At 47.4% G+C, this 20,860-nt stretch overlaps 1 protein-coding gene across 2 annotated transcripts in view; it reads left to right on the top strand.

Annotated features, from left to right (window-relative positions):
• Positions 1-13,276, top strand: part of RHBDL1 (rhomboid like 1) — a 504,525-nt gene extending 491,249 nt beyond the window's left edge. For both annotated transcript variants that reach the window (XM_086939636.1, XM_086939635.1), the window contains exons 7-8: positions 11,244-11,304; positions 11,612-13,276. In XM_086939636.1, coding sequence (XP_086795762.1) covers positions 11,244-11,304; positions 11,612-11,883 — 333 coding nt within the window. In that variant the 3' untranslated portion in view covers positions 11,884-13,276. The remainder of the gene's footprint in view (positions 1-11,243; positions 11,305-11,611) is intronic.
• Positions 13,277-20,860: the final 7,584 nt, after the last annotated feature.

The raw sequence follows: 20,860 nt of genomic DNA, 5'->3' as shown, positions 1-20,860 counted from the left end.
TAAGAATGTTTGGTGTCCGCTTTTGCGGGCGCAGAACACTCGCAAATTACCACCAACTTTAAGAGGGTGGTAATGGGGTCGCAAAAGGGAAGGTGTACACAGGGGGCTCCTTCCCCTTTGCAAACGCTGGGGAAACATTTTTTTAAGGGCAGGTAGTGGTCCCAGGGACAACTGCCTACCCTTAAAAAATGAAACAAAAACGTTAAATTTTTATTTTTTTTAACTGCATCCTGTTTTCCTTCAAGGAAAACGGACTGCATTAAAAAAAGAAACTGCTTTATTTAAAAGCAGTCCCAGACATGGTGGTCTGCTGAGCCCAGCAGGCCATCATACCTGGGAGGGCCTGCCATTCCCAATGGGGTCGCAAATTGCAAGAGGCTCATTAATATTCATGAGCCTCTCCATTTGCGACCCCATTGGGAATCGCTAACAGTGTGAAATGCACTGCTGTACATAAGAAATAGCTCCTCGCAAATTGCGAGTCGCAAAAGACTCGCAATTTGCGAAGCGCTATTTCCGGGGTCGTACACCTGGCCCTTACTCTCAAATTGAAAAACTAGCATGGTAATAAAAATATGTGAAGTGTATGTATATATTAAAGTGTTGCAGTTGCACCCCCATACATATAGCGGGCATCTTACTCCATAAGAAAACAAATGTTGCTTCTTTAAATCTTTGACCCCCCCTTACCAATTTGCACTGGACTTGGAAGACACAGCAGAAAGAGGCAAGATCTTCAGCGTGCCAAATTTGATTCAAATTTTCCAAATGTTTCAAATTTTGTGCGGCGGTCGGTAGGTATAAACTTTCCAAATTAAAATGAAATTGTCCAGTGTGCACTTCCCAGTCCTGCATATATCCGTAGAGGATTACAATACCTGGACATTTATATGAGCAAAGGAGAATTAAAAAATTGTGCATATAACAATTATGTGCATACACATTCGACATTCACAACCCACTCCTCCAATCATTGTGATCTTTGGGGAAAAAAACTTAAAAAGAAGCAGCCAATGGTGTAATGTGCATATGTGTGTTAGAACTGGGGATTTTGGCTTGCTACTTATTCAGAGTTATATCCAACCAGATATATGGGCTGGGGAGATATCACAGAAAAATGACCCCACTTTCTCCCTCCTGTGCCAAGGTAATGTGGTGTGGGTTTTGTTAACCGCGCGCTTTGCCAAATGGAGGGGGGGGGGGTTCAAAAGAAAGGCACGTAACTGATGCTTTGTCATGGTGCTCTCAACCCCCACCACCCCTCATCATGCCAAAGGGCAGGGGATATTTTTTTTAACCACGCTGTCTTGTCCAAGGGCAGTGGAAGATTGTAAAAGAAAAGAAAAAAAGAACACAGGCAGCTATCAGCTGCCTTATTCCATCACTATATTTATAAGAGGGCAGGATATGAGCTTGCCCACTTCTGCAGATTCCTCCAGCCTGTCCTGCAGGCTGGGAAGATCACAAAAAAAACCTTCACCTAGCCCTGGCCAGGATAGAAATATTGACCCTCCATCTCCTTGCCGAGCAGGCAGGGGAGAAAATTGTGGTGCTACCTGTGAGAAGTTGGCCTGATATATGATGCTCACTAGTTCTAGTGATCACCTTGTATCAGTCCAAACAACCCTTATGGTGATTGGTTGTAAGTCAACCTTATAGACCAGCTATCCTAATGGTAGCGTGGACAAAGCAGTCTTAGGCTAAACTCTTTTGGCATGTGAAGCCAGCTGTTTTACCACATATAACTCCTTGAATACCAAATGAAAAGACACCACACAGGTTGTTATGAAAATAAACAATATATTTATTACTAGCAAAACACCTCTGAACTCTTTATGAGATCAGAGGGCTAAGCACATGACAAGACTCTTAAGGAAAATACGTTAAGTTGCACAAATTACAATGTTGCCCTAGGGGCACGACAAACCATATACTAAGTAAATGGTATAAGGAAATCAATAGAAGGAATGGTGCTGTCCAGAGGCTGTAGGATCGTTGGGACTACACTACCCTAACCTTAGGTAAGGAGCAGGAGGCCCACGGGACGCGTGTGCAGAGTGTGAACTCACATGTGAGATGCGTAACAAAGTCAATGGACAGTACAAATTACGAAAAGGTAAGTAATAGACAGTTCCGACTAGTTAGGACTAAAACGACTGGATACCTGGACACTAGGAGAGTCAATCTACCCTTGAGCACCGAAATGCTCTTGTTACCTCGCCCACGGGCTGTGGGTGCATAGGTGTGAAAGTGCGTGGGGTTTTTTGTTGAAGTCAATGGAGCCTTGAAGAAAAGATGCTGCAGGTGACCAGGAGGAAGCTGTCCGGAGTTATCCAAGGGTAGATCAAGGAAGATGGAGACCTGAAAGCAGAGCGGACAATGTTCACAGTCACTAGCCAGTGACTGGAGTGGAACCAGGAAGGAACCAGATGCTGTTGTCGCGATCAGGTGAAGAGTGGACGCTTGACTCTGCAGCCACGTGGACCAGGAGGTGTCTTCGATGACCAGGATGGAGGCACAAGCTGTCCCATCCAGGCTCTCACTGTCAGCGGTGTTGGTTCCAGATTCGGCATCAACAGGCCTTGGCAAAGGCAACCCACGCGTTGAGTGGAAAAGGCGTCTGGTGCGGACCAGGAGGGTCCGGGGTGCTTCTCCTTTGCAGGGAAGCAAAGGCCAGTCTGGAGCAACCAGACCAGTGGTGTAGATTTTGTGGATCGGCAAGTGACCAGACAACGCGTCGAGCAGCAATCAAGCAAAAGGGCCCCACATAGATCTCGTGGATGCTGGAGGGCTGATCTTCTATGCAGGAGCTGCTCGGGGCTGGGGGTTCTCAATCCCCACAGCACTTTCTCAAGGATGCCTCTGAAGTCGTGCTTGAAGCGAAGTGCAGTTTCTCCAAGATGGCCGGTCCCACGTGTCTCCTCGTACCCACGGATCTCAGCTGTGCTGCAGATGTAGGTAGAGGTCGGAGAGGTCTGGAAGTCCGGATCTCGTCGGGCTCTGAAGTCTGGTTCTGGCAGGAAGGACTACAAAGTGAACTGCTGGGACACTTGATGGTGCCTGCTGCTGCAGGGTGGTCACTCCTTGGCCACAAGGGGGATTTCTTCAGTCTTCTGTGGAGCAGAACGTCGAAGTCCAGAGTTTCTTCTTGTAGAGTTTCAAATCAGGATTAATCTAATTTGGAATGGGACCAGCTCCTACCTTTATTCTCCTTAAGGGGGCTGTACTGTGACTAGGTCCCTCCTATGGGTGGGACCAGGAAGGGGGATGGTTACACCCCCTATCCTTTGTCCGGTTTCGCGCCAGCCCCAGCAACTGGTTTGAACCGGGGTATGCACAGGGACACCTTGTGTGCCCCAGGCATGTCTCATTCCTTTCAGCCCTGTCCTACCTAATACACAAAATCCTGTCTGGGGTGGTGCTATTTTAGCACCTCCCAAGGCAGGAAACCCTTTGTCCAGGCCTCCCTCGCTGGAAGGACTCCCAGCAGCAGGAGGCCAGACTTGTGTCTGTGATGGCAGCATCCATTTTGTGATGCTGAGGCTCGAGTTAACTTTAACCGAGGTTCACAGTTACATACATGTTGTGTCCCTCTAAAAGGGTGGAATGCTACCCCCGTTGCCAGAACTGGCAAGGGTATAGTATTCCAATTCGTATGACACCTTACTCAACATGTTTTGATAATGCTATGCCAAAGTTAGCAATAACCGCGAGGATTATAATGCACTTCAGAGTATATGGTATAGCGTTATCATGGAAACAGCTAAAGGACTTGGTTCCGAAAGCTGCAGACAGGCTCAGCTCATGCTGGAGCACCATCTCACATAATTCCAAGCACTCTGCCTCCAGAATTGTTAAGGCCTGCCATAGGAGTGACTTATAGGAGTATATGTGTCTATTTTATGGTTAAATATAGGTATACTATATCTAAAACAAAGGGTGATTACACCACCTTGCCCCAGCCGTGTTACCAGCCAGTTGTGTCTGTTTAGATGGCCAGCCAGGGGTGGCACAATACATGCTGCAGCCCCTGGTAGGCCTTGGGTGCACTTATGCCCTGGGTACCTATGGTACACTGTACATGGACTTACAAGAGTGACCCAATACCAATTGGTAAATGCTCCTAAAGTACATGGATGTCAATTTAGAGAGAGAACAGCTAGGCTGTGGGTCTGATTAGCAGGCCCACAGCCAGGGAAAGTCGTAAACCAGTGAAGCAAAAAGCAAAAATCTGGGGTGACCATCGGATTGCAGACCCTACTCTTCTTCCCTACCCCCTTATTATAAAAAATGGAGGTGGGGTTATGTGTTTACACTCTCCTACCTAAAATCTGTGAACGGTTAATCCTGCCACTGCCAGCATGTCCCAAGGGAAGGAAGAAGATGGAATGGAAGAAAAATTGAGACAGGGGCACCTAATAACCCCTACTCCCCCCCCCCTTTTAGCAGCATTAGGCAAGACTGGAAGGGGGTGATGAAATACTGGCGTACTCTTATGAATGGATCACAGCTCATCCAGTGCCCTGTTAACAACGAAGAAGATGGCATAGGGCAAGCTTCAGCTGCTGTGGTCCTTTGTGTTGTGTATTTTGGCTGCCCTTGAAACACTCGACCAGCTCACAGCTGTGCAGGGGCGATACTTGCAAATAAGAATATGATGACAAGGAAACTATTAGCTGCCCCTCAATTAGGAGAGATATCCTTCTTGCCCTGTGCAAGGTGGGCGAAACAACACACCCAGCCCTTGGATGTAATAACTAGAGCCCAGGTCTTTGCAAGGCTGGGTAAACTACACCCTCTACCACAGCCCTTCAGTATCGTTGGGCGTGAATCTCACACCACCCCAACATTTAGCTTAAGAGGGAGTAAAACAAATAAATGAAGGCCAAGGAGGTTGAATGCAAATATTTCCTATATAATGCTTTTTCTTAATTTCTAACACTATTTACAAACATCTGTATTGATTTTTCTAAAAGGAAATCTTGCTAGTCTCTTGGCGTGGCTGAGGTGTCATGACTGAATACCACACCCACCATTAGGTTAGGTGGTAAGGGCAATATGGCCAACAATACATTTTTTCATGAAATGTGAATTTCGTCGAGAAAGTCACTTTTTTTATGAAATTGCAATTCTATTTTTTTTAAAACTCCCCTTGGCCGATTTGTGTAGCAAAGTTGTTTTTAGATCTCTTGATATTTGCAAACATGTCTCCTAAATAGGCGCAAGCTGTCTTCATTGTTCTTCTTTTTAGTGCGAATATGTAGATAAGAAGGTGTTTGGGAGTTTGACGGTCTTTTTGCGAGAGTTATAACTTCACTGCCCCAAATTGTCTATCGGTGGTTCAAGGGGAGTTTCCCGGAATATTAATTGTCTTCATTGTTCTTCACCCTAAAACACAAGAAGGTAGGAGGCGGCCCAGGATAGCAAATAGGTGACTCAGAAACCTCTTGGCTGCGGCTCTTGGAAAGCCCACACATCTAAAAAAAATATTAAATTCCTTAATAAAAAATAAAGTTAAAGGGGAGCTATGATTGACAGGATGTAGTAGTGAATGTAGCACAAAACTTAAAAGGTCATGAAATTCTAAAGTTATGGTGAGACATTAACCTTAAGTCCAAGCCTTACCGGCCTCACTAAGTCATAAATTCACCCTCCAGCATGAACACTGTTTCTGACATCAAATATATTTTCACAAAGGGTGGAGAGTTGCACAGCCTATAGTCTATCTTTGAAAAATTCAAACGAAAGTCTTTTTGAAATTTTAAACAAAATTGGTCAAGTGCGAGGTAGCTGCCCGGGAGGTGTCTCTTGTCAGGACGTCAATTATACATGAACAAAGCAGTGTTCCCAACGATTGTTGGAAGCATCCCCTGGCGCTTCACTCATATGTGGTTGTAATACTCCTTCAAATTAGTTTGAAAAAATAAATCATGCTGGTTCTTCAAGAATAAGGTTTTTATGTGTTCATCATTTCAAATTTATTTTCCAAACAATACATTTGTATATTTCTTGGTATTAATGTGAAAAAGAAACTTTCAACTTTCAGAAACGTCATATTCACATGATCCCAGGAAATGTACAAGACCATTTATATTTAAAGTGAAGAGCGTAGGGGCAAGTACACATCCCTGTCTTACTCCTCTGGTAACTGAGAATGTGTCTGTCAGTTCTCCTGCATTACCAGACATAATCTTAGCATAATTTGTATTATGTAGTCTAAGCAACATATCTATCAGGTAACTCGGTACCCCCATCTCAGAGAACACCTGCCAGAGTCGCCCAGGGTACCAGGTCAACAGCCAAACGCAAATCAACAAAAACTAAATAAAGTCGACCATTGCCCAAAACTACTGTCTTCCAGTAAGTCATCTGTATTCTAAATATCTGGTCTTTAGTGCTGGTTGCCTCTCTAAATCCTGCCTGTAGTAGGGTCAATATTTCATTGGCTGCAATCCAGTCTTGGAGTCTAGTCAATATAGTTCTACAAACTATCTATCAGACTAATGGGGTTGTAATTTAATGGAGATTCACGTAAAGTTTTTTAAACAGGGATAATTTCTGCCCTAGCCCATATTGGGGGAATTAGATATGGCTGTGAATATTAGTGAGAAGTATGTACTCCAAATTTGTATTTCATCCACAAATGAATTAGATTCCTCTAATGGCCTTACTGATTTCCTCTGGTGTAATCACCAGAATATTCTTCTCACCAAGTCAAGGTGGATACTCCAAAGGTGGAATGGAATCCTGGTTGCCAAGTACACTTCCCCTACATCCTCATTGCTTTGCCCAAAAAACCCTCAATCCTGAGTGATATCAGTCAGTATCTATGAGTCACCATGCTGAGTATATAGGCTAGAGAAGTGTTTAACCCACTCACTAGCTGATATATTCTTATCAATTGTATTGGAGCCTGTTGTATTGCCACAGGAAATTAAGGACCAAAAGGTGTGATGATCCTTTAATCCAGTAGCACTAAGGAGGCCATCACAAATTCCCCACTTCTTGTCCCTTTTAGCTTCCAACATCACCCTATTGTAAGTTTGTCTAGCAGCCTGTATTAAGGATCAGTCTTGTTTCTTAATAGCCAAGAATAATTTGGTTTTGGCTGCTCTACAGAGCTTGTTATACCAGGTTATTAGACCCTTCCTCTGCACTGTCGTCCCAACTTCAGTATAGAAGAGGCCCCTCAGATTTTGGAACAATTTATTATGGGCCTGCGTAATCTGGCCTATTATCTTACCATCAACTCTTTGGCCAATAATACAAAGCCACATCTTCCATTTCAACAACATCCACATTATAGATCTTACTAATAATCTCCTGTGAGTGCTTCACCTTTCTCCAATTTACCCTTCGTCTATTGTTAGTAAGCATCAATCTCCCATCAATAGGATCAGCTTCAGTGCCAGTTGGGCACCCCCCAGGTGAAGGCGCACCCTAAATATTAGAGCTTTGTGATCACCATTACATGGAAGACATGGCTTGGCAGTTCGGGCTGGACTGTTCCCATGAGGCACAGGGTCAGACTGATTTGCATATGGCCATGTCTGAACTGGGGTGGTGGAGTGAGCTAAAGAATGATGATGGATTAAACCCAGATCAGTTGACTGGGGGTGAGTGCTTGCAATGTTCAACACTTCGTCCATCATTCCCTTTGGTTTTGCTTTGTTCTCCCTAAGTTGGCAGGGTATGCTCAGACGTGGGTCCCTTGCTCACTTTGCCACTGGATTCAAGCTAGCCTGGCTGATGAAGGCAGATTAGCCAGAAACTGGTCCCAGGATGCTTGTTTCCGGTCCAGGGAAGACATGGCTTGGCAGTTCGGGCTGGACTGTTCCCATCAGGCACAGGGTCAGACTAATTTACATATGGCCATGTCTGAACTGGGGTGGCGGAGTGAGCTAAAGAATGATGATGGATTAAACCCAGATCAGTTGCCTGGGGGTGAGTGCTTGCAATGTTCAACACTCTGTCCATCATCCCCTTTGGTTTTGCTTTCACCATTATATGGAAGCATAAACATATCAACCAAATCATGCCATCATTTTACATCTAAAAATACATAATCAATTAAACTAGTATGATTGGGCCTGTTGTATGTATACAAGCCTGTTTTATCAGACCGGGATCTGCCATTGCAGGCACGTAATCCTTGGTTTAGTGTCAGAGCATTGATCTGAACAGCTAGAAGTGTCCATTTCTTGACAGGGGAAAGCTCAATTTCAGGGATTGGCCATGCTGTCTCCTACTCAAGGCTCCATGGCTGATTTTTTATACACAAAGTTTCGAACTGGCAGATAAAATCCCCTGTTGTATACAACAAGAGGGGGGCGGGGCCTTTTTCTCACTCAGCCAGGAGTGGGGAGGTCCAGCATAAAAGGAAGGCCTCAATGAATGTTTTCAAAAATGGGATTATGCTGTACCTCTGGGATAGGTGCTGGTAGAGTCCCGAGTGACTTGGTCCCACTATTCCCTGGAAGGGTCACAGATGGGAATCCATATGTTGGATTGTAATGCCCTCGCACAACCTTTCAGGTGTTATGCTTCATCATTTGGTCTGCTCCTCGTTGGGTCGGTGGTGCAATACCCAACGGGCTCCCTAAAGTTGGGGCACTTTGTCCGAGATCTTCTATCCAACAGCCGTTGGGTGAAGTGCAGGTGTGGGGCCAGGACTGTGTAGATGTGGTGCAGTGATTAAAATAGACTTGGGAGTACCTAGAAGGACAAACTTTATTCTGGGGGTCACCTACCCTAACTAAAAGCAGTGTACAAGGCACTTGCCCGAGGATAATGCCTTGCATGGCGGTATCCTTGTTAGAACGTGTGGGTCAACATGTTCCTCGTAAGTTCAGTCAACTTGCGATTCTTCAGGACCATGGTAAAAAATTATCTACATCTATGTTTAGTGGCACACAAAATTGCACACAAGAGTAATGTCTATTACTAAAAAGTACCTGTTTACAACCTGGATTTACCGAATTATTCAGGTCCCCAGGTTTCAACAGTTCCCGATGGATTCACGCACAAAGCATTGCTCCTATGTGTGATGGAAGTTCTCGCGTTATGCGTGTACTCCCTGACCGGCCCAATCCACCGGTTGATGGAAGTGAGACTGTATACGCTTTCAGACCTCACATGGAGGAGGAGAAAAAGTAAGATTATGAAGATGTTCGCATTCATCAAACACAGAGGTTTACTCAGAATCTCATATTTAAGAAGAGAAGAAAGCATTTCCTGACTGCAGAATAATGGAGAAGCAATATGCGAAAGGTATAGTCTTCATGCAATACATTCTATGAAGCCTTTGGTCATCAGGGCATAGATGTAGCAGATAAAATGAAGGAAATTAGGCACTTGAGCAAAGAAAGGTTAGTGTTTTGGAAAAATCATCAATGAGAGGAAGAAGCCACACTTGCCTGTAGTAGATGACCAAAATAAACGAGCTGGAGCCTTTGTACTGACATCTTGAGAATGTGGGTGGGAAATGTTACTGTGAAGGGGATGTTTCCCTTTATGAGCTCTGAACAACTTCAGTGCCTGTGACGCAGCTCAAATTCAAGAAAAATGGTGGGCATTCTCTAAGAAGAGAGCAACGCTTCGCGATTATCTCTCCCTCGATAATAAGTTGCTGCCTATTGAAGCAGCATTACCTCATGCTGCCAAGGCAACTTTACGGAGTCGAGCCAATGAGTGATACCGCCTTTTAACTCCTTCTTAGTAAGCCGGCCCGTGGATCTACACCACACCGCCGCCATCTTCTTTGGGCGGTAAGCTATGCCCCCTCTTATCTACTGTCAAGAACAAGGGGTGAGCGCCTCCTTGGGGCAGAGGACAGCTGTGACTTTCCTACCAGCTTGTTTGTAGTTATATCATAGGGATGGTTCTTTTCTTATGTTTTCATGTCTTTTCCCTTATCTTTATATAGTTAAACTGCTTTCATCTGCTCATTAGATTACTACTTTTAATCATTACTTTGAGAAGGAACCTATTATTCTAGCACCCCTATAAACCCCAAGGGATGGCCACAACTTTTTTAAGTAGTTATAGATTCTGATACAGTGTAGGCCTTGTCACAAGAGCAGCAGTGCACTTCCTGTGTAACAAAAATATACAATAGTGCACCTAGTAGCGGTGCCCCCACAAAGGTGGAGGAGGGTGATCCCACTGCTTTCAGCAGTGCAAAAAAATAAAAAATAAAATGATAACACATTGTTGTTGTCATTTTAATTTTCCCTGCTGAGGTAGGATTGCGGGGCGGGGCTAGGCTACTCATCCCACAGGGGGAGGTGTGGTGAGCACTTAAGAGCGCATGGCGGTTTGGCCGGCCGTCTTGGGCCAGCCAAACCATCATGCGCACTTTTCATGTTCTTTACCCAGGCTGTTATACAGTCTGGGTGAGAACATGCGCAGGCTCATAGTTCCTGTCTGAGCACCGAACGACAGTGCTCAAACCAATTACAACACTGTTATTAGCAGCGTCCTGATTGGGTTGGGGAGCCTGTGTGCTTCCTTCTTCCGTCCCAGGCTCATCAGAAGGGAAGCAGAAGAGAGAAGTGGCCAGAGGAAGAGACAAGTGCTTTTTTCTTTAAGACACACCCCTCTCCCTCAACCCATCACTCCCCTTCCCTGCCCCGCCACCCGCAATCCATGCCAGCCGCAACTGAGTGTACTGCAAACTAGAGTAACTGTAAATAAGAAGACAGAAGAAAGTGGAATGGAGCTCTTCAGATGTAATAATAACAGTATACAGCAACAAAATTTGCAGCAAATCGGGGAACGTTGTTCTTTGATCATCAGGATTAATTTGATTTTTTTACCCTTTTATAAGGCTACCAAATTTGAACTGATTGTGTATCCTTCTTGAGATGATTCCAGTTTCTGGGAGCTTGAGATAAGGAGGTATTGTTGAGAGGTCTTTTACATTTTCTGGCCCATCTAAGAGGAAGATAGATTTGCTTCTGGTTTCTTTTTCTTCTCCGGTGTTCCGAACTTTATTTTTTAGGTAGCTGGGAAGACCGAGATGATGGGTTTTTAGGGTGATGTCGAGGAGACCCAGTGGCAGTCTCTCAAAAAAAACTGTGAATGTTTTTGATTTACTTGCAACTTTGACAAGGTGCTCTATCTAATGCATATCCAGAGAAGTGGTATCTTATTTATATTGTAACTAGTTTTGATGTGGTCAAGAAACTTTGCATGAACCTTTGATTTACACCTGTCAAACCATTTTCTGTGTTCTGTTTCAGAACTGGGCAGGTATGCGTTGCCCATACAAGGCCCTTCGAATGATCTTGGCATTGGTGTGCAGTAAGTACATGCATGTCTACCACTCTATTCAGGTGCATGGATTAGGGTGGTGTGTCGAGGGAACCTACTATTGAATGAGGGTTGTGTACTTGCATGCCCCCTTGACACAAATGCAGAGGGCTGGCCAATTTGTTCTGCAGTAATCATTGTGCACCTGTGCACAAGCCACTGACTCAACATTTACGTATTTGTCTTGTCTGTGCTTTCAAATGTGTTGAGCCATCCCCTATGGAGGCCTGTCTCATGTACGTGTCATCTCTTTGCCTACATTAACAAGCCTCCATTTTCTCTGGTCTCATTCCCTTAGTGAGCTCAGAGGTTGGCCGTGCTGTGTGGCTTCGCTTCTCGCCCCCGCTGCCAGCTTCGGGTCCTCAGCCCAGCTTCATGGCCCACCTGGCAGGGGCTGTGGTGGGCATCAGTATGGGGCTCACCATCCTCCGAAGTTACGAAGAGAACCTCCAGGACCAGTGCGGGTGGTGGGTCATCATGCTGTGCTATGCCACCTTCTTAGCCTTCGCCATCTTTTGGAATGTCTTTGCCTATGACCTGCTGGGGGTCCAGGTCCCACTTCCACCATAGCTGGACTGACTGCCTCATGCATCCTCGCAAGTGCCAAACACGACAAACCAACTAAGACACAGATGCCAACCTCAAAGCCTAACACACAGACAGGAAATGAGGGAAAACTTTATTTTGTACAAATTATAATTACAAATCTACTGCTGAACTAGAGAATTTTATTATCTGCTCGCTTGAGATGCGGGAAAGAAGAAACACATTTTCCGTGAATTAAACAAACTGAAACACAATGGGATTTAAACCAAAATGGCCGTTGGCCCATTCTGTGCCTCACAGTGGAATGAAAAAGTTCAAGAAGCGGTCTATGTGGCTACAGGTCACATGGCACTGGACGGGATGTAAGACTAGTCCTATGTTAAAGAATCTTCTCTATCTCCTGCTTGTTGCTTTCTCCTGTATATTGACTTGTTTTGCATCCCTAACCTGGTTCTTACTTTCCTCTTTACCTCCCTCTCTCTGTTGTGTTTCTTTTCTCACCATTCTCTTTGGCTTCTCCTTGGATACGGAAACTTTGACTTTATCACAGGACATGTAGGGATTGGCAGCGCTGCGCACCAAGACTCGTATTTTAACTATGTCCAGTGATGAGGGTGGTACCGATACCAGAAGGAATTAAATAGGCTGTACATCCCCAGGATCAGGGTCTGGTTGAGGGGGAAGGGGTGGTTGGGATGACAATTTTCGGGGTCTGAAGCCCTAGAACTTTAGATCTGGGGAGAAAGTGAGTGCTGGAGACTTGGGCCTTTTGTACATTCTCAAGACGGGCAGACACGGACAGCGCCAGCCTTGAGGCCCTATGTATGTCCCTTGTCTAGGGAAGCTAACTGACCATGCCCCACATTAGCTTTTTGGTTGTACTTACCAGAAAGGGAAGTTAGGCACTCTTTATATCTGAGGAATGACTGAGGGATCCTTGTAGCGGACAGAGGAGCGGCCTGAAGCCCTACTCACTCAGGACAGGAGCGGACTCCGCAGTGCTGTGGATCTTCAGCTCTGAGTATGTCCTCAGGATAGGGGCGGGGACTGACAGTACTGGACCTGAAGCCTCCCTCTGTGTATCCAGGACACGATTTCAGGGGAAGAAAGTCAGTGCTGAGGACTGAAGCACCCCCTCTGAATATCCCCAGTACATAGGAACAAGTCTGACGGCCTGTGGACTGAAACCTTTAGATATCCGACTGTGCGATGCCTCCAGTATATCCTCAGGAGAGGGTCTTACAACTGTGAAGACTGGCGCCCCTGTGGAGGTCCAGAAATGGTTTGACAGCCAGTGTGAGGAAATTGGGTCCTCTGCATATCCACAGTGCCAGAAATGTTAATGTCTGTTGACAAGGTGGTGACCGAAGCTTTTGTCTTTCCGAGTAATAAAGTCCAATTGATTGTCACTAATGCCTCTAGGTGTTGTTTGCCACTTGATGATCTGCTGCTGCCTCAGCTACTCCTTCAATCAATAAGGGGTTTATATAGCACGCCACTCACCCGTGTGGGTCTCAATGCGCTTGGGGGGATGGGGGGGGGGGGGGGACGGCTCCGGATCAGTCGAAGAGGCAGGTCTTGAGGTCCTTCCTGAAAGTGTGCAGGGTCGGGGAGCGTCTGATGTTCACGGGGAGAAACGAGGTGCTATTTAGTCTCATAGTGTGTATTGTCAGGTGGTGCAGCTTTTCTCTAGTTCACTTTGCAGATGTCAGCCCTTTTTTTGGTAGATGAGCATATAATTCTTCCTGACCATTGATTTGTGCATCTCACCTCCAATAACTGGCATGGGTCACGTTCCATTGGAAATGATCTAGATTTACAGGATTTGCTTATCACAATAGAATATGCAAGGGCTCCTGGGAAATCTGCTGGAAATATCAGCTGAATCCAAGAAAACTTACTTCCCTAAGCTGTGCCAAGCCTTATGATCATGTTGCAAGTTAATGCCCCTATCCGGCTGACTTTCAGAAAAGCAAGCGGAATGGTCCTGGAATGCAAGAACCGAACCGGTCAGTTATTTCACTACTTGGAGAACAGATATGGGGTTATGATGATGCTGTCTTGACACTTTCCAAGAGCTCTTAGTCCCTCAACCTGCAGAGATGGGGGTCTTCTTGGTGCACACAATACTTTACTAAGGGGAACAACGTTTACAACGCAACTTTTACAACGCAGTACCTTTACAACGAAACCTTTACAACGCAACATCCATTACAACGCACGCTATTACAATGCAACCATTACAACGCATGTCACTACAACGCATACCACTACAACGCATACCACTACAACGCATGTCATTACAACGCATACCATTACAACGCATACATATAGTACCCTTACACTATCCAACACTTACCCTACTGTTGCACCCCCTGGAGTTAGAATAGTCATTTTTACCCCTACACTATCTAACACTTACCCTACTGTTGAACCCCCTAGAGTTAGAATAGTAATTTTTACCCCTACACTATCCAACACTTACCCTACTGTTGCACCCCTGGAGTTAGAATAGTAAATGTTACCCCTACACTATCCAATACTTACCATACATGCAATGTAATGGTATGCGTTGTAAAGGTAGTATGCGTTGTAGTGGAATGCGTTGTAAAGGTAGTTTTTAGAGATGCGTTGTAATGGCATGCATTGTAATGGAATGCATTGTAATGGGTGTTGCGTTATAAAAAATGCGTTGTAAAGGTATGCGTTGTAAAAGTATGCGTTGTAACGACATACATCCCTTTACTATAGCAGAGGACTTCTAAAATGGAAGCTCTTCATCAACAAGCCAGGGAAGAAGGAATACCATTATTGGACCACAGGCTGCTGATGGCATCACTGATACGGAAAATACAGAATCACTTCGGTGGGCCAAATGGTTGGCGGAAAGAGAAAGATGGGAAACATGGAAGCCATCAGTGATCTCCTGAGTGCATCGCACTGGCAGTCTGGCTTCTTGTGTGAAAAACATCACCAGTACCAAGATACAAGTACAAACCTTTTGATGTCGCAGCCAAACTCCACCCCCACCACCAGGAGGTTCAAACCCCACATTTACAGGGATAGAAAAGGGATGACCAGCTGGAGGGAATGCGTGAAATAATCACAACTGCTGGCAGTTACCTTGTGTAGCACACCTTTGTATTTTGTGCTCACTGTGCTATTTTGTACAAGGATCGACCATATACAAATAGATCCTGATCCTATGCCAAAAACGACAATCCAGCCCCCTTTTAGAGAGAAGATATCTGCTGTCACAACTTCAGCCCAGATGTGTTTGAGCCTAACTGGCCTTTACGTGGGAGCTGGAGCTTGAATTCCTATGGCACAGTGAGCTACGAGACACCCACCTGTGCATGCTTGTGACTCACTGAGAAAAGTCAAAAAAGTTATGACTAGAATGCTTGAGACGGCGTCAAGCACCAGTGACTGCTCTGGCAGCATTCCATTCAATATTTTATTTTGCTCACAGAAGCCAACCACATGTAAACACCCCGCCTTAAAAACAATAGGCTAAACAGTTAGGCATGGACCCTCTGCAAGGGTATGTATGCAAGTCACTTCAGATGCATTTCCATTTTATGATGGTGGACTGGTGGGGTGTAGATTATGTACCACCTACGCACACGAGCTCATCCACTCACCCACCGTCCAAAGCACTGGGGGTGACGAGAGCACCAACACAGAGCGATCGAAGTGATTCCTACCGAGGAGTACACCCAAAGTTGGATCATCAAAGATCCTGAGAAAGTGTTCAAGAAGAGGTAAACTCAACCACAGCAAGTCTTGTGTGCGACAAACCTACACAAATTAGGATGGACACAAAATACAGCTGGGAAGGAAAATAGGACAGGCAGATTTGAAAGAAACACTGGTGAATTTCAACAAAGGGTCGTGATTGAAACTGGTACTCATCAAGACAGAAAACGCGCCTCCTTGAGGAAATAAAGGCGGGAGAACTTCTTCCCATTCAAGGTACCCAGCCTTAAATTTGTGGATGGATCTAACCTCCAATAAGAAAAAAAACAGTATATTGCTGGAAAGCCCAAATAAAGATATACATTTTATATTTCATTATTCTTTCGTATGGGACACCCTAAACTATTGTTAGTGGAGGGAAATTCAGGGGAACCAGCCAGTTTCTCCCTGGTTTCTTTTCATCTAACAGTCCCAAAAAGCAGTCAGGAGCAGGGTTATGAGGTGTGGAAATGCATTTCATAGGAAGGTGTAATATCCCCAGCGGTCTAGTGGTCGCACGCCTACACGCATCCACACATCCGCAGGCCAGGCGTGGCCTGTGGGGTTGAATAAAAGGAGGACGCCCGCTCGAGGACGTCACTTCCGACTGCAGCACTGTGTCGATGTGGGTTGATTGCTGCTGCGCGACCTGCCCCCGCGCTGCCTCATGTGTCAGAGTGAGGCCTGAATTAAACCCCGAAAGCAGCACATAACATTGGCGCCGAGCAGAGGGGGCCCAACCCTCGCCCGTGCCCCGGAGAGTGAAGCGGAGAACCCTGCTTCCTTACGCGGCCCTACCGCGTGCCTGCCTGCGCTTCTGACCCGGTCTGACCTCCACCGGGCCACCCCTGTTGCTTCACCCTGGGGTCACTGGAGGCCCTGTGACTGCCCCGGGAGTCGGCGCATCGGAGAGAGGAACCGGACCAGCGGTGCGGCCTGGTGCTGTACCTCACGCTTCTCGAGTGAGTCACGGGTACGCGGCGTACCCTGTCCATGCTCACGCATCTCGCGTGCGACGCTGCAAGTGGCTCCTGGTGTTCCTTTCTGCACCCGGGAGGGAGTGTAAGCAGCATTCTGGCCTGGGGAAGGACTCCAACATCTCTGCACACCCAGACGGAGCTGAGGTAGGCCGCCCAGCTGCCACGTGGCGTCGCGGATCTGGTGAGAAGGCGGGAACGCTCAGTGAGGACACGCACCACCCCGATAACAGACAAGGAGTAATCATCCCGATGAGCTACCACCATGGGGGATGAAGATGCGCCAGCAGCTGCCATTAACATTCTGTTCCAACACGCTGCATCTGGGGTCCTACCACCATTCAGCGAAATGGAAGATCCATATACAGCGTCCCCATGCTGGAAGGTATGGCTCGAGAGATTGGAAAAAAATGTTGTGGTCACAAGAGAGACAGACAAAGCAGTGAAGAGGTCTCTATTACTACACTATGCAGGGGATGAGATATTTAGACTATTCAAACACTTGCCCAATACGGGGGCGGCAGATAATTACGACGCTGCTGACACTGCCCTCAACGGTCATTTTGACCCACAGCTGAACCTAGACTTTGAAGTTTTCAAACTGGTACAGGCACGTCAGAGAGAAGGCGAGACTATGGACCGTTTCTATGCTCGTGTAAGGGAGCTAGCAAGTTCCTGTACTGACTAGGATCAACCGAAAGCCATACGGAGACAGATCATCCAAGGGTGTCGAGACAAGGCACTGAGAGGATCGATACTACGCAAGCCAGGGATCTCACTCAAGGATATTCTAGTGTTGGCCAGGTCCCATGACCTCTCGAACGTCAAGGCCACCGCCATGGAACAAGCACTCCACAAACCCCAAGGTAAACCCGAGGCCATCAAGAGTGAAAGGGCAGACGCGGTGAGGACCCAGCCACGTGGACCACCCCAAAAGGAATACCGGAAAGACCAGTCCCGATCACGGTGTGGATATTGCGGGCATGAGACCCACACGCCCAAAGAGTAAAGACTGCCCGCCCAGGGCAAAACCTGCTCGAACTGTGAAATTCCAAACCATTTTGCTACGGTGTGCTGAAGGAGGAACACATCAAAGACTTTCAAGAAATCACGCACACCTACCAAAGCAGTTCAGCAGTTGTCGTTAGCTGAGCCACCATCACGAAAAACAGAGAAATATCTACCCAGGATGGATGAAGACTCGGAGTCCGAGGACGAAGAGGCATACATCGTCTCTTTTGCGCGGGAACTAAAACAGCGGCGGCGACCACAGCCGACGTGTGTTGTGCAGATGGCGGAAACGAAGTTAAGGCCATAATTGACACCGGGGCTACCGTAAATGTCAAGGGCCTGCAGCAGTTCAGGAAACTACGCCCGCGTCCCCAGGTGCTACCGTCCAAAACGAGGATATACGCATATGGAGCGGATACACCACTACCCCTCAAAGGCAAAATTACAATACCCATCAAGGCTGATGAATCGGAGGTGGTGGGGACGATCCACATAATCGACAGAGAGGCTGACACCCTGCTAAGCAGCCACACGGCCAAAGACCTGAAGTTAATAGCGTTTGCCAATCGCATCAGAGCACACCAGGTGGATGAGCTACTGGGACGATTCCCCGAACTCTTCAGGGGCCTGGGGTGCATAAAGTGTGAACCGATCAGACTACACATCGATAGGTCCGTCACCCCCACCGCCCTGCGACACCGTCGGATTCCGTTCCACTTACGCCCACTGGTGAAGAAAGAACTTGGGAAGCTAGAAAGCTTAGGCGTCATCGAAAAGGTCACGTGACCCACTCCGTGGGTTTCACCAATGGTTATTGTGGAAAAATCTAAACAACCGGGTGAAATCCGTTTGTGCATTGATATGCGACTACCGAACACCGCGATCCAAAGGGAGAGACACCTGACCCCCACTATGGACGATATTATTGCGGACGTAAATAGGTCGAAGTGGTTTTCGAAGATTGACCTGAACGCTGGATACCACCAGCTACCATTGGCGGAGGAGAGTCGTTTTATCACCACTTTCAGTACCCATCTGGGTCTACGACGATACAAGCGGTTAAACTTTGGCATCTCCTCAGCAGCTGAGGTGTTTCAAAACATCATTAGAGAACTTCTGTCCGGGCTGCCTGGGGTAATCGATGTCAGCGATGACATCCTGATCCACTCTGCCACCGCTTCGGACCATCACAAACACCTCCGGGATGTCCTGAGGAGACTGAGTGCCCATGGAGCAACACTCCACAAGGAGAAATGTCAATTTTTCCAGCCCTCCATAGAATTCTTCGGGTACATTTTCAATCAGGAAGGTATCCAGGTAGACCCGAGGAAATCCAAGGCCATCAAAGACGCCGTAGCGCCAAAATCCCCAACAGAAATAAGAAGCTTCCTTGGAATGGCCACTTACTGTGGCCGATTCATACCGGGCCTAGCCACCTGGAGTGAACCACTAAGGGCGCTGACCAAGGCGGATGCCGTCTGGCAGTGGGGTCCGAAAGAAGACGAAGCATTCCAGGGGATCAAGGACGCTCTCCTAGAGAAAGCCACCCTGTCGTATTTTGACCCCAAGAAGCGTACGGAGGTGCTAGTGGACGCCAGCCCGGTGGGCCTCGGCGCGGTGTTGACCCAGGAACATAAACCCGGCCAATGGACAGCGCTAGCATTCACCAGTAAAGCCCTTACCCCAACCGAGACCAGGTACACCCAGGTGGAAAGAGAGGCCCTAGCCATCAAGTGGGCCTGTGGCCATTTCCATCTATACTTGCGAGGACATCCCTTCGTCATGGTCACCGATCACCAACCCCTGGTGTCCCTCTTCAAGGGGACTGCTCCACATCTGCCACCCCGCATAGAACGATGGGTAATTCAACTCCAACCATACGAGATGGAAGTCATATATTGACCGGGAGTCAAAAACCCCGCGGATTTTCTTTCACGCCATCCATCTCTACCTGAACCAGAGTCGGTGGATGACGAGTGTGAGGAGTATGCCCAGTGGGTGGCACTCACATCATGCCCCCAGAGCATGACGCTAGAAGAAGTTAAAGAAGCAGCGGCCACCGACAACATATACCTGAGGTCGTTGAAGGCGGTTCAAGAAGGTTCGTGGGCTGAGTACCTCCGCCCCTCCAACTCCTGGTCAGCCGAGGACAGAGAGTCCCTCACGAAGATGTGGAGAGTCAGACATGATCTAAGCGCTACTGAAGATGGAGTGCTACTGAGAGGGTCGCGTCTGGTCATCCCTCAGAGCCTGAGGGACGAGCGGTACAACTTGCCCACGGGGGGCACCAAGGCACCAGGAAGATGAAGGCGTGCATGAGGGAAAAAGTATGGTTCCCGGAACTAGAGAGCATGGTGGAGGAACACGTGAAGATATGCATGGCCTGTCAGCTGACAAGTGACCCTGAAAGACCCCTACCCGTGATCACTGAAGAAGCCTGTACATCTCCCTGGACCAAGGTGAGCATAGACTTTGGAAGTTTTCCGGGAGAAGGACACACGCTGGTGGTCATTGACTCCCACTCAAAATATCCACTAGTAGATAAAGTAGCTTCCACTGCGTTCACCCATGTAGGGCCGGCCCTAGAAAAAATGTTCTCCATGTTTGGATACCCGTCGGAGATTCGAAGTGACAATGGGCCACCGTTCCAAGGAGCTGAGTTCGCCACGTTTCTACGACAAAGGGGAATTCAACATCGTCGCATCACGCCCCAATGGCCCCAGGCCAATGGAGATGTAGAAAGATTTATGCGGACCCTAAACAAAGTATTCCGGATAGCAATGGTAGAACAGGCCGACCCGAAGCAGAGGCTACATGAATTCCTGCGTGAGTATCGGGGCACCCCCCACTGCACCACCCAGAGCAGTCCGTGGACCCTCATGTTTCAAGGACCATGAAGAGACCTTCTCCCCAATGCCCCGGGGTGGACACCACCCCCGGCTCAAATCAGTGAGGCCCAGGAACGGAGGCGTCAGGGGAACCAACGACCTAGTCGTCGCAGAAAGGCCACCCCTAGGAGAATGAGCCCGGGGACCCGGGTGATCATACGGAACAGACGCCCAGGGGGAAAATTCCAAACTCAATATGAGCCCGGCACCTGGACGGTTACGTCCACGAGAGGCACCATGGTCACGGCACGGAAGGGAGAGGAGGAAGTGTCAAGGAATGCCTCCTGATTCAAGGCTGTATCGTCGGGAAACAGACAAAGCCCAAAACTAGACGGAGGGAGCCCCGAATCTAGTGTGACGACGGCCCCGAAGGAGTAGAAGAAGACG

Source organism: Lissotriton vulgaris, chromosome 10 (genome assembly GCF_964263255.1).
Source record: "Lissotriton vulgaris chromosome 10, aLisVul1.2, whole genome shotgun sequence".
In the NCBI taxonomy this organism is placed as follows: domain Eukaryota; kingdom Metazoa; phylum Chordata; class Amphibia; order Caudata; family Salamandridae; genus Lissotriton; species Lissotriton vulgaris.
Note: the sequence above shows the minus strand (reverse complement) of the source record. Positions and strands in the feature narration are given on the sequence as shown.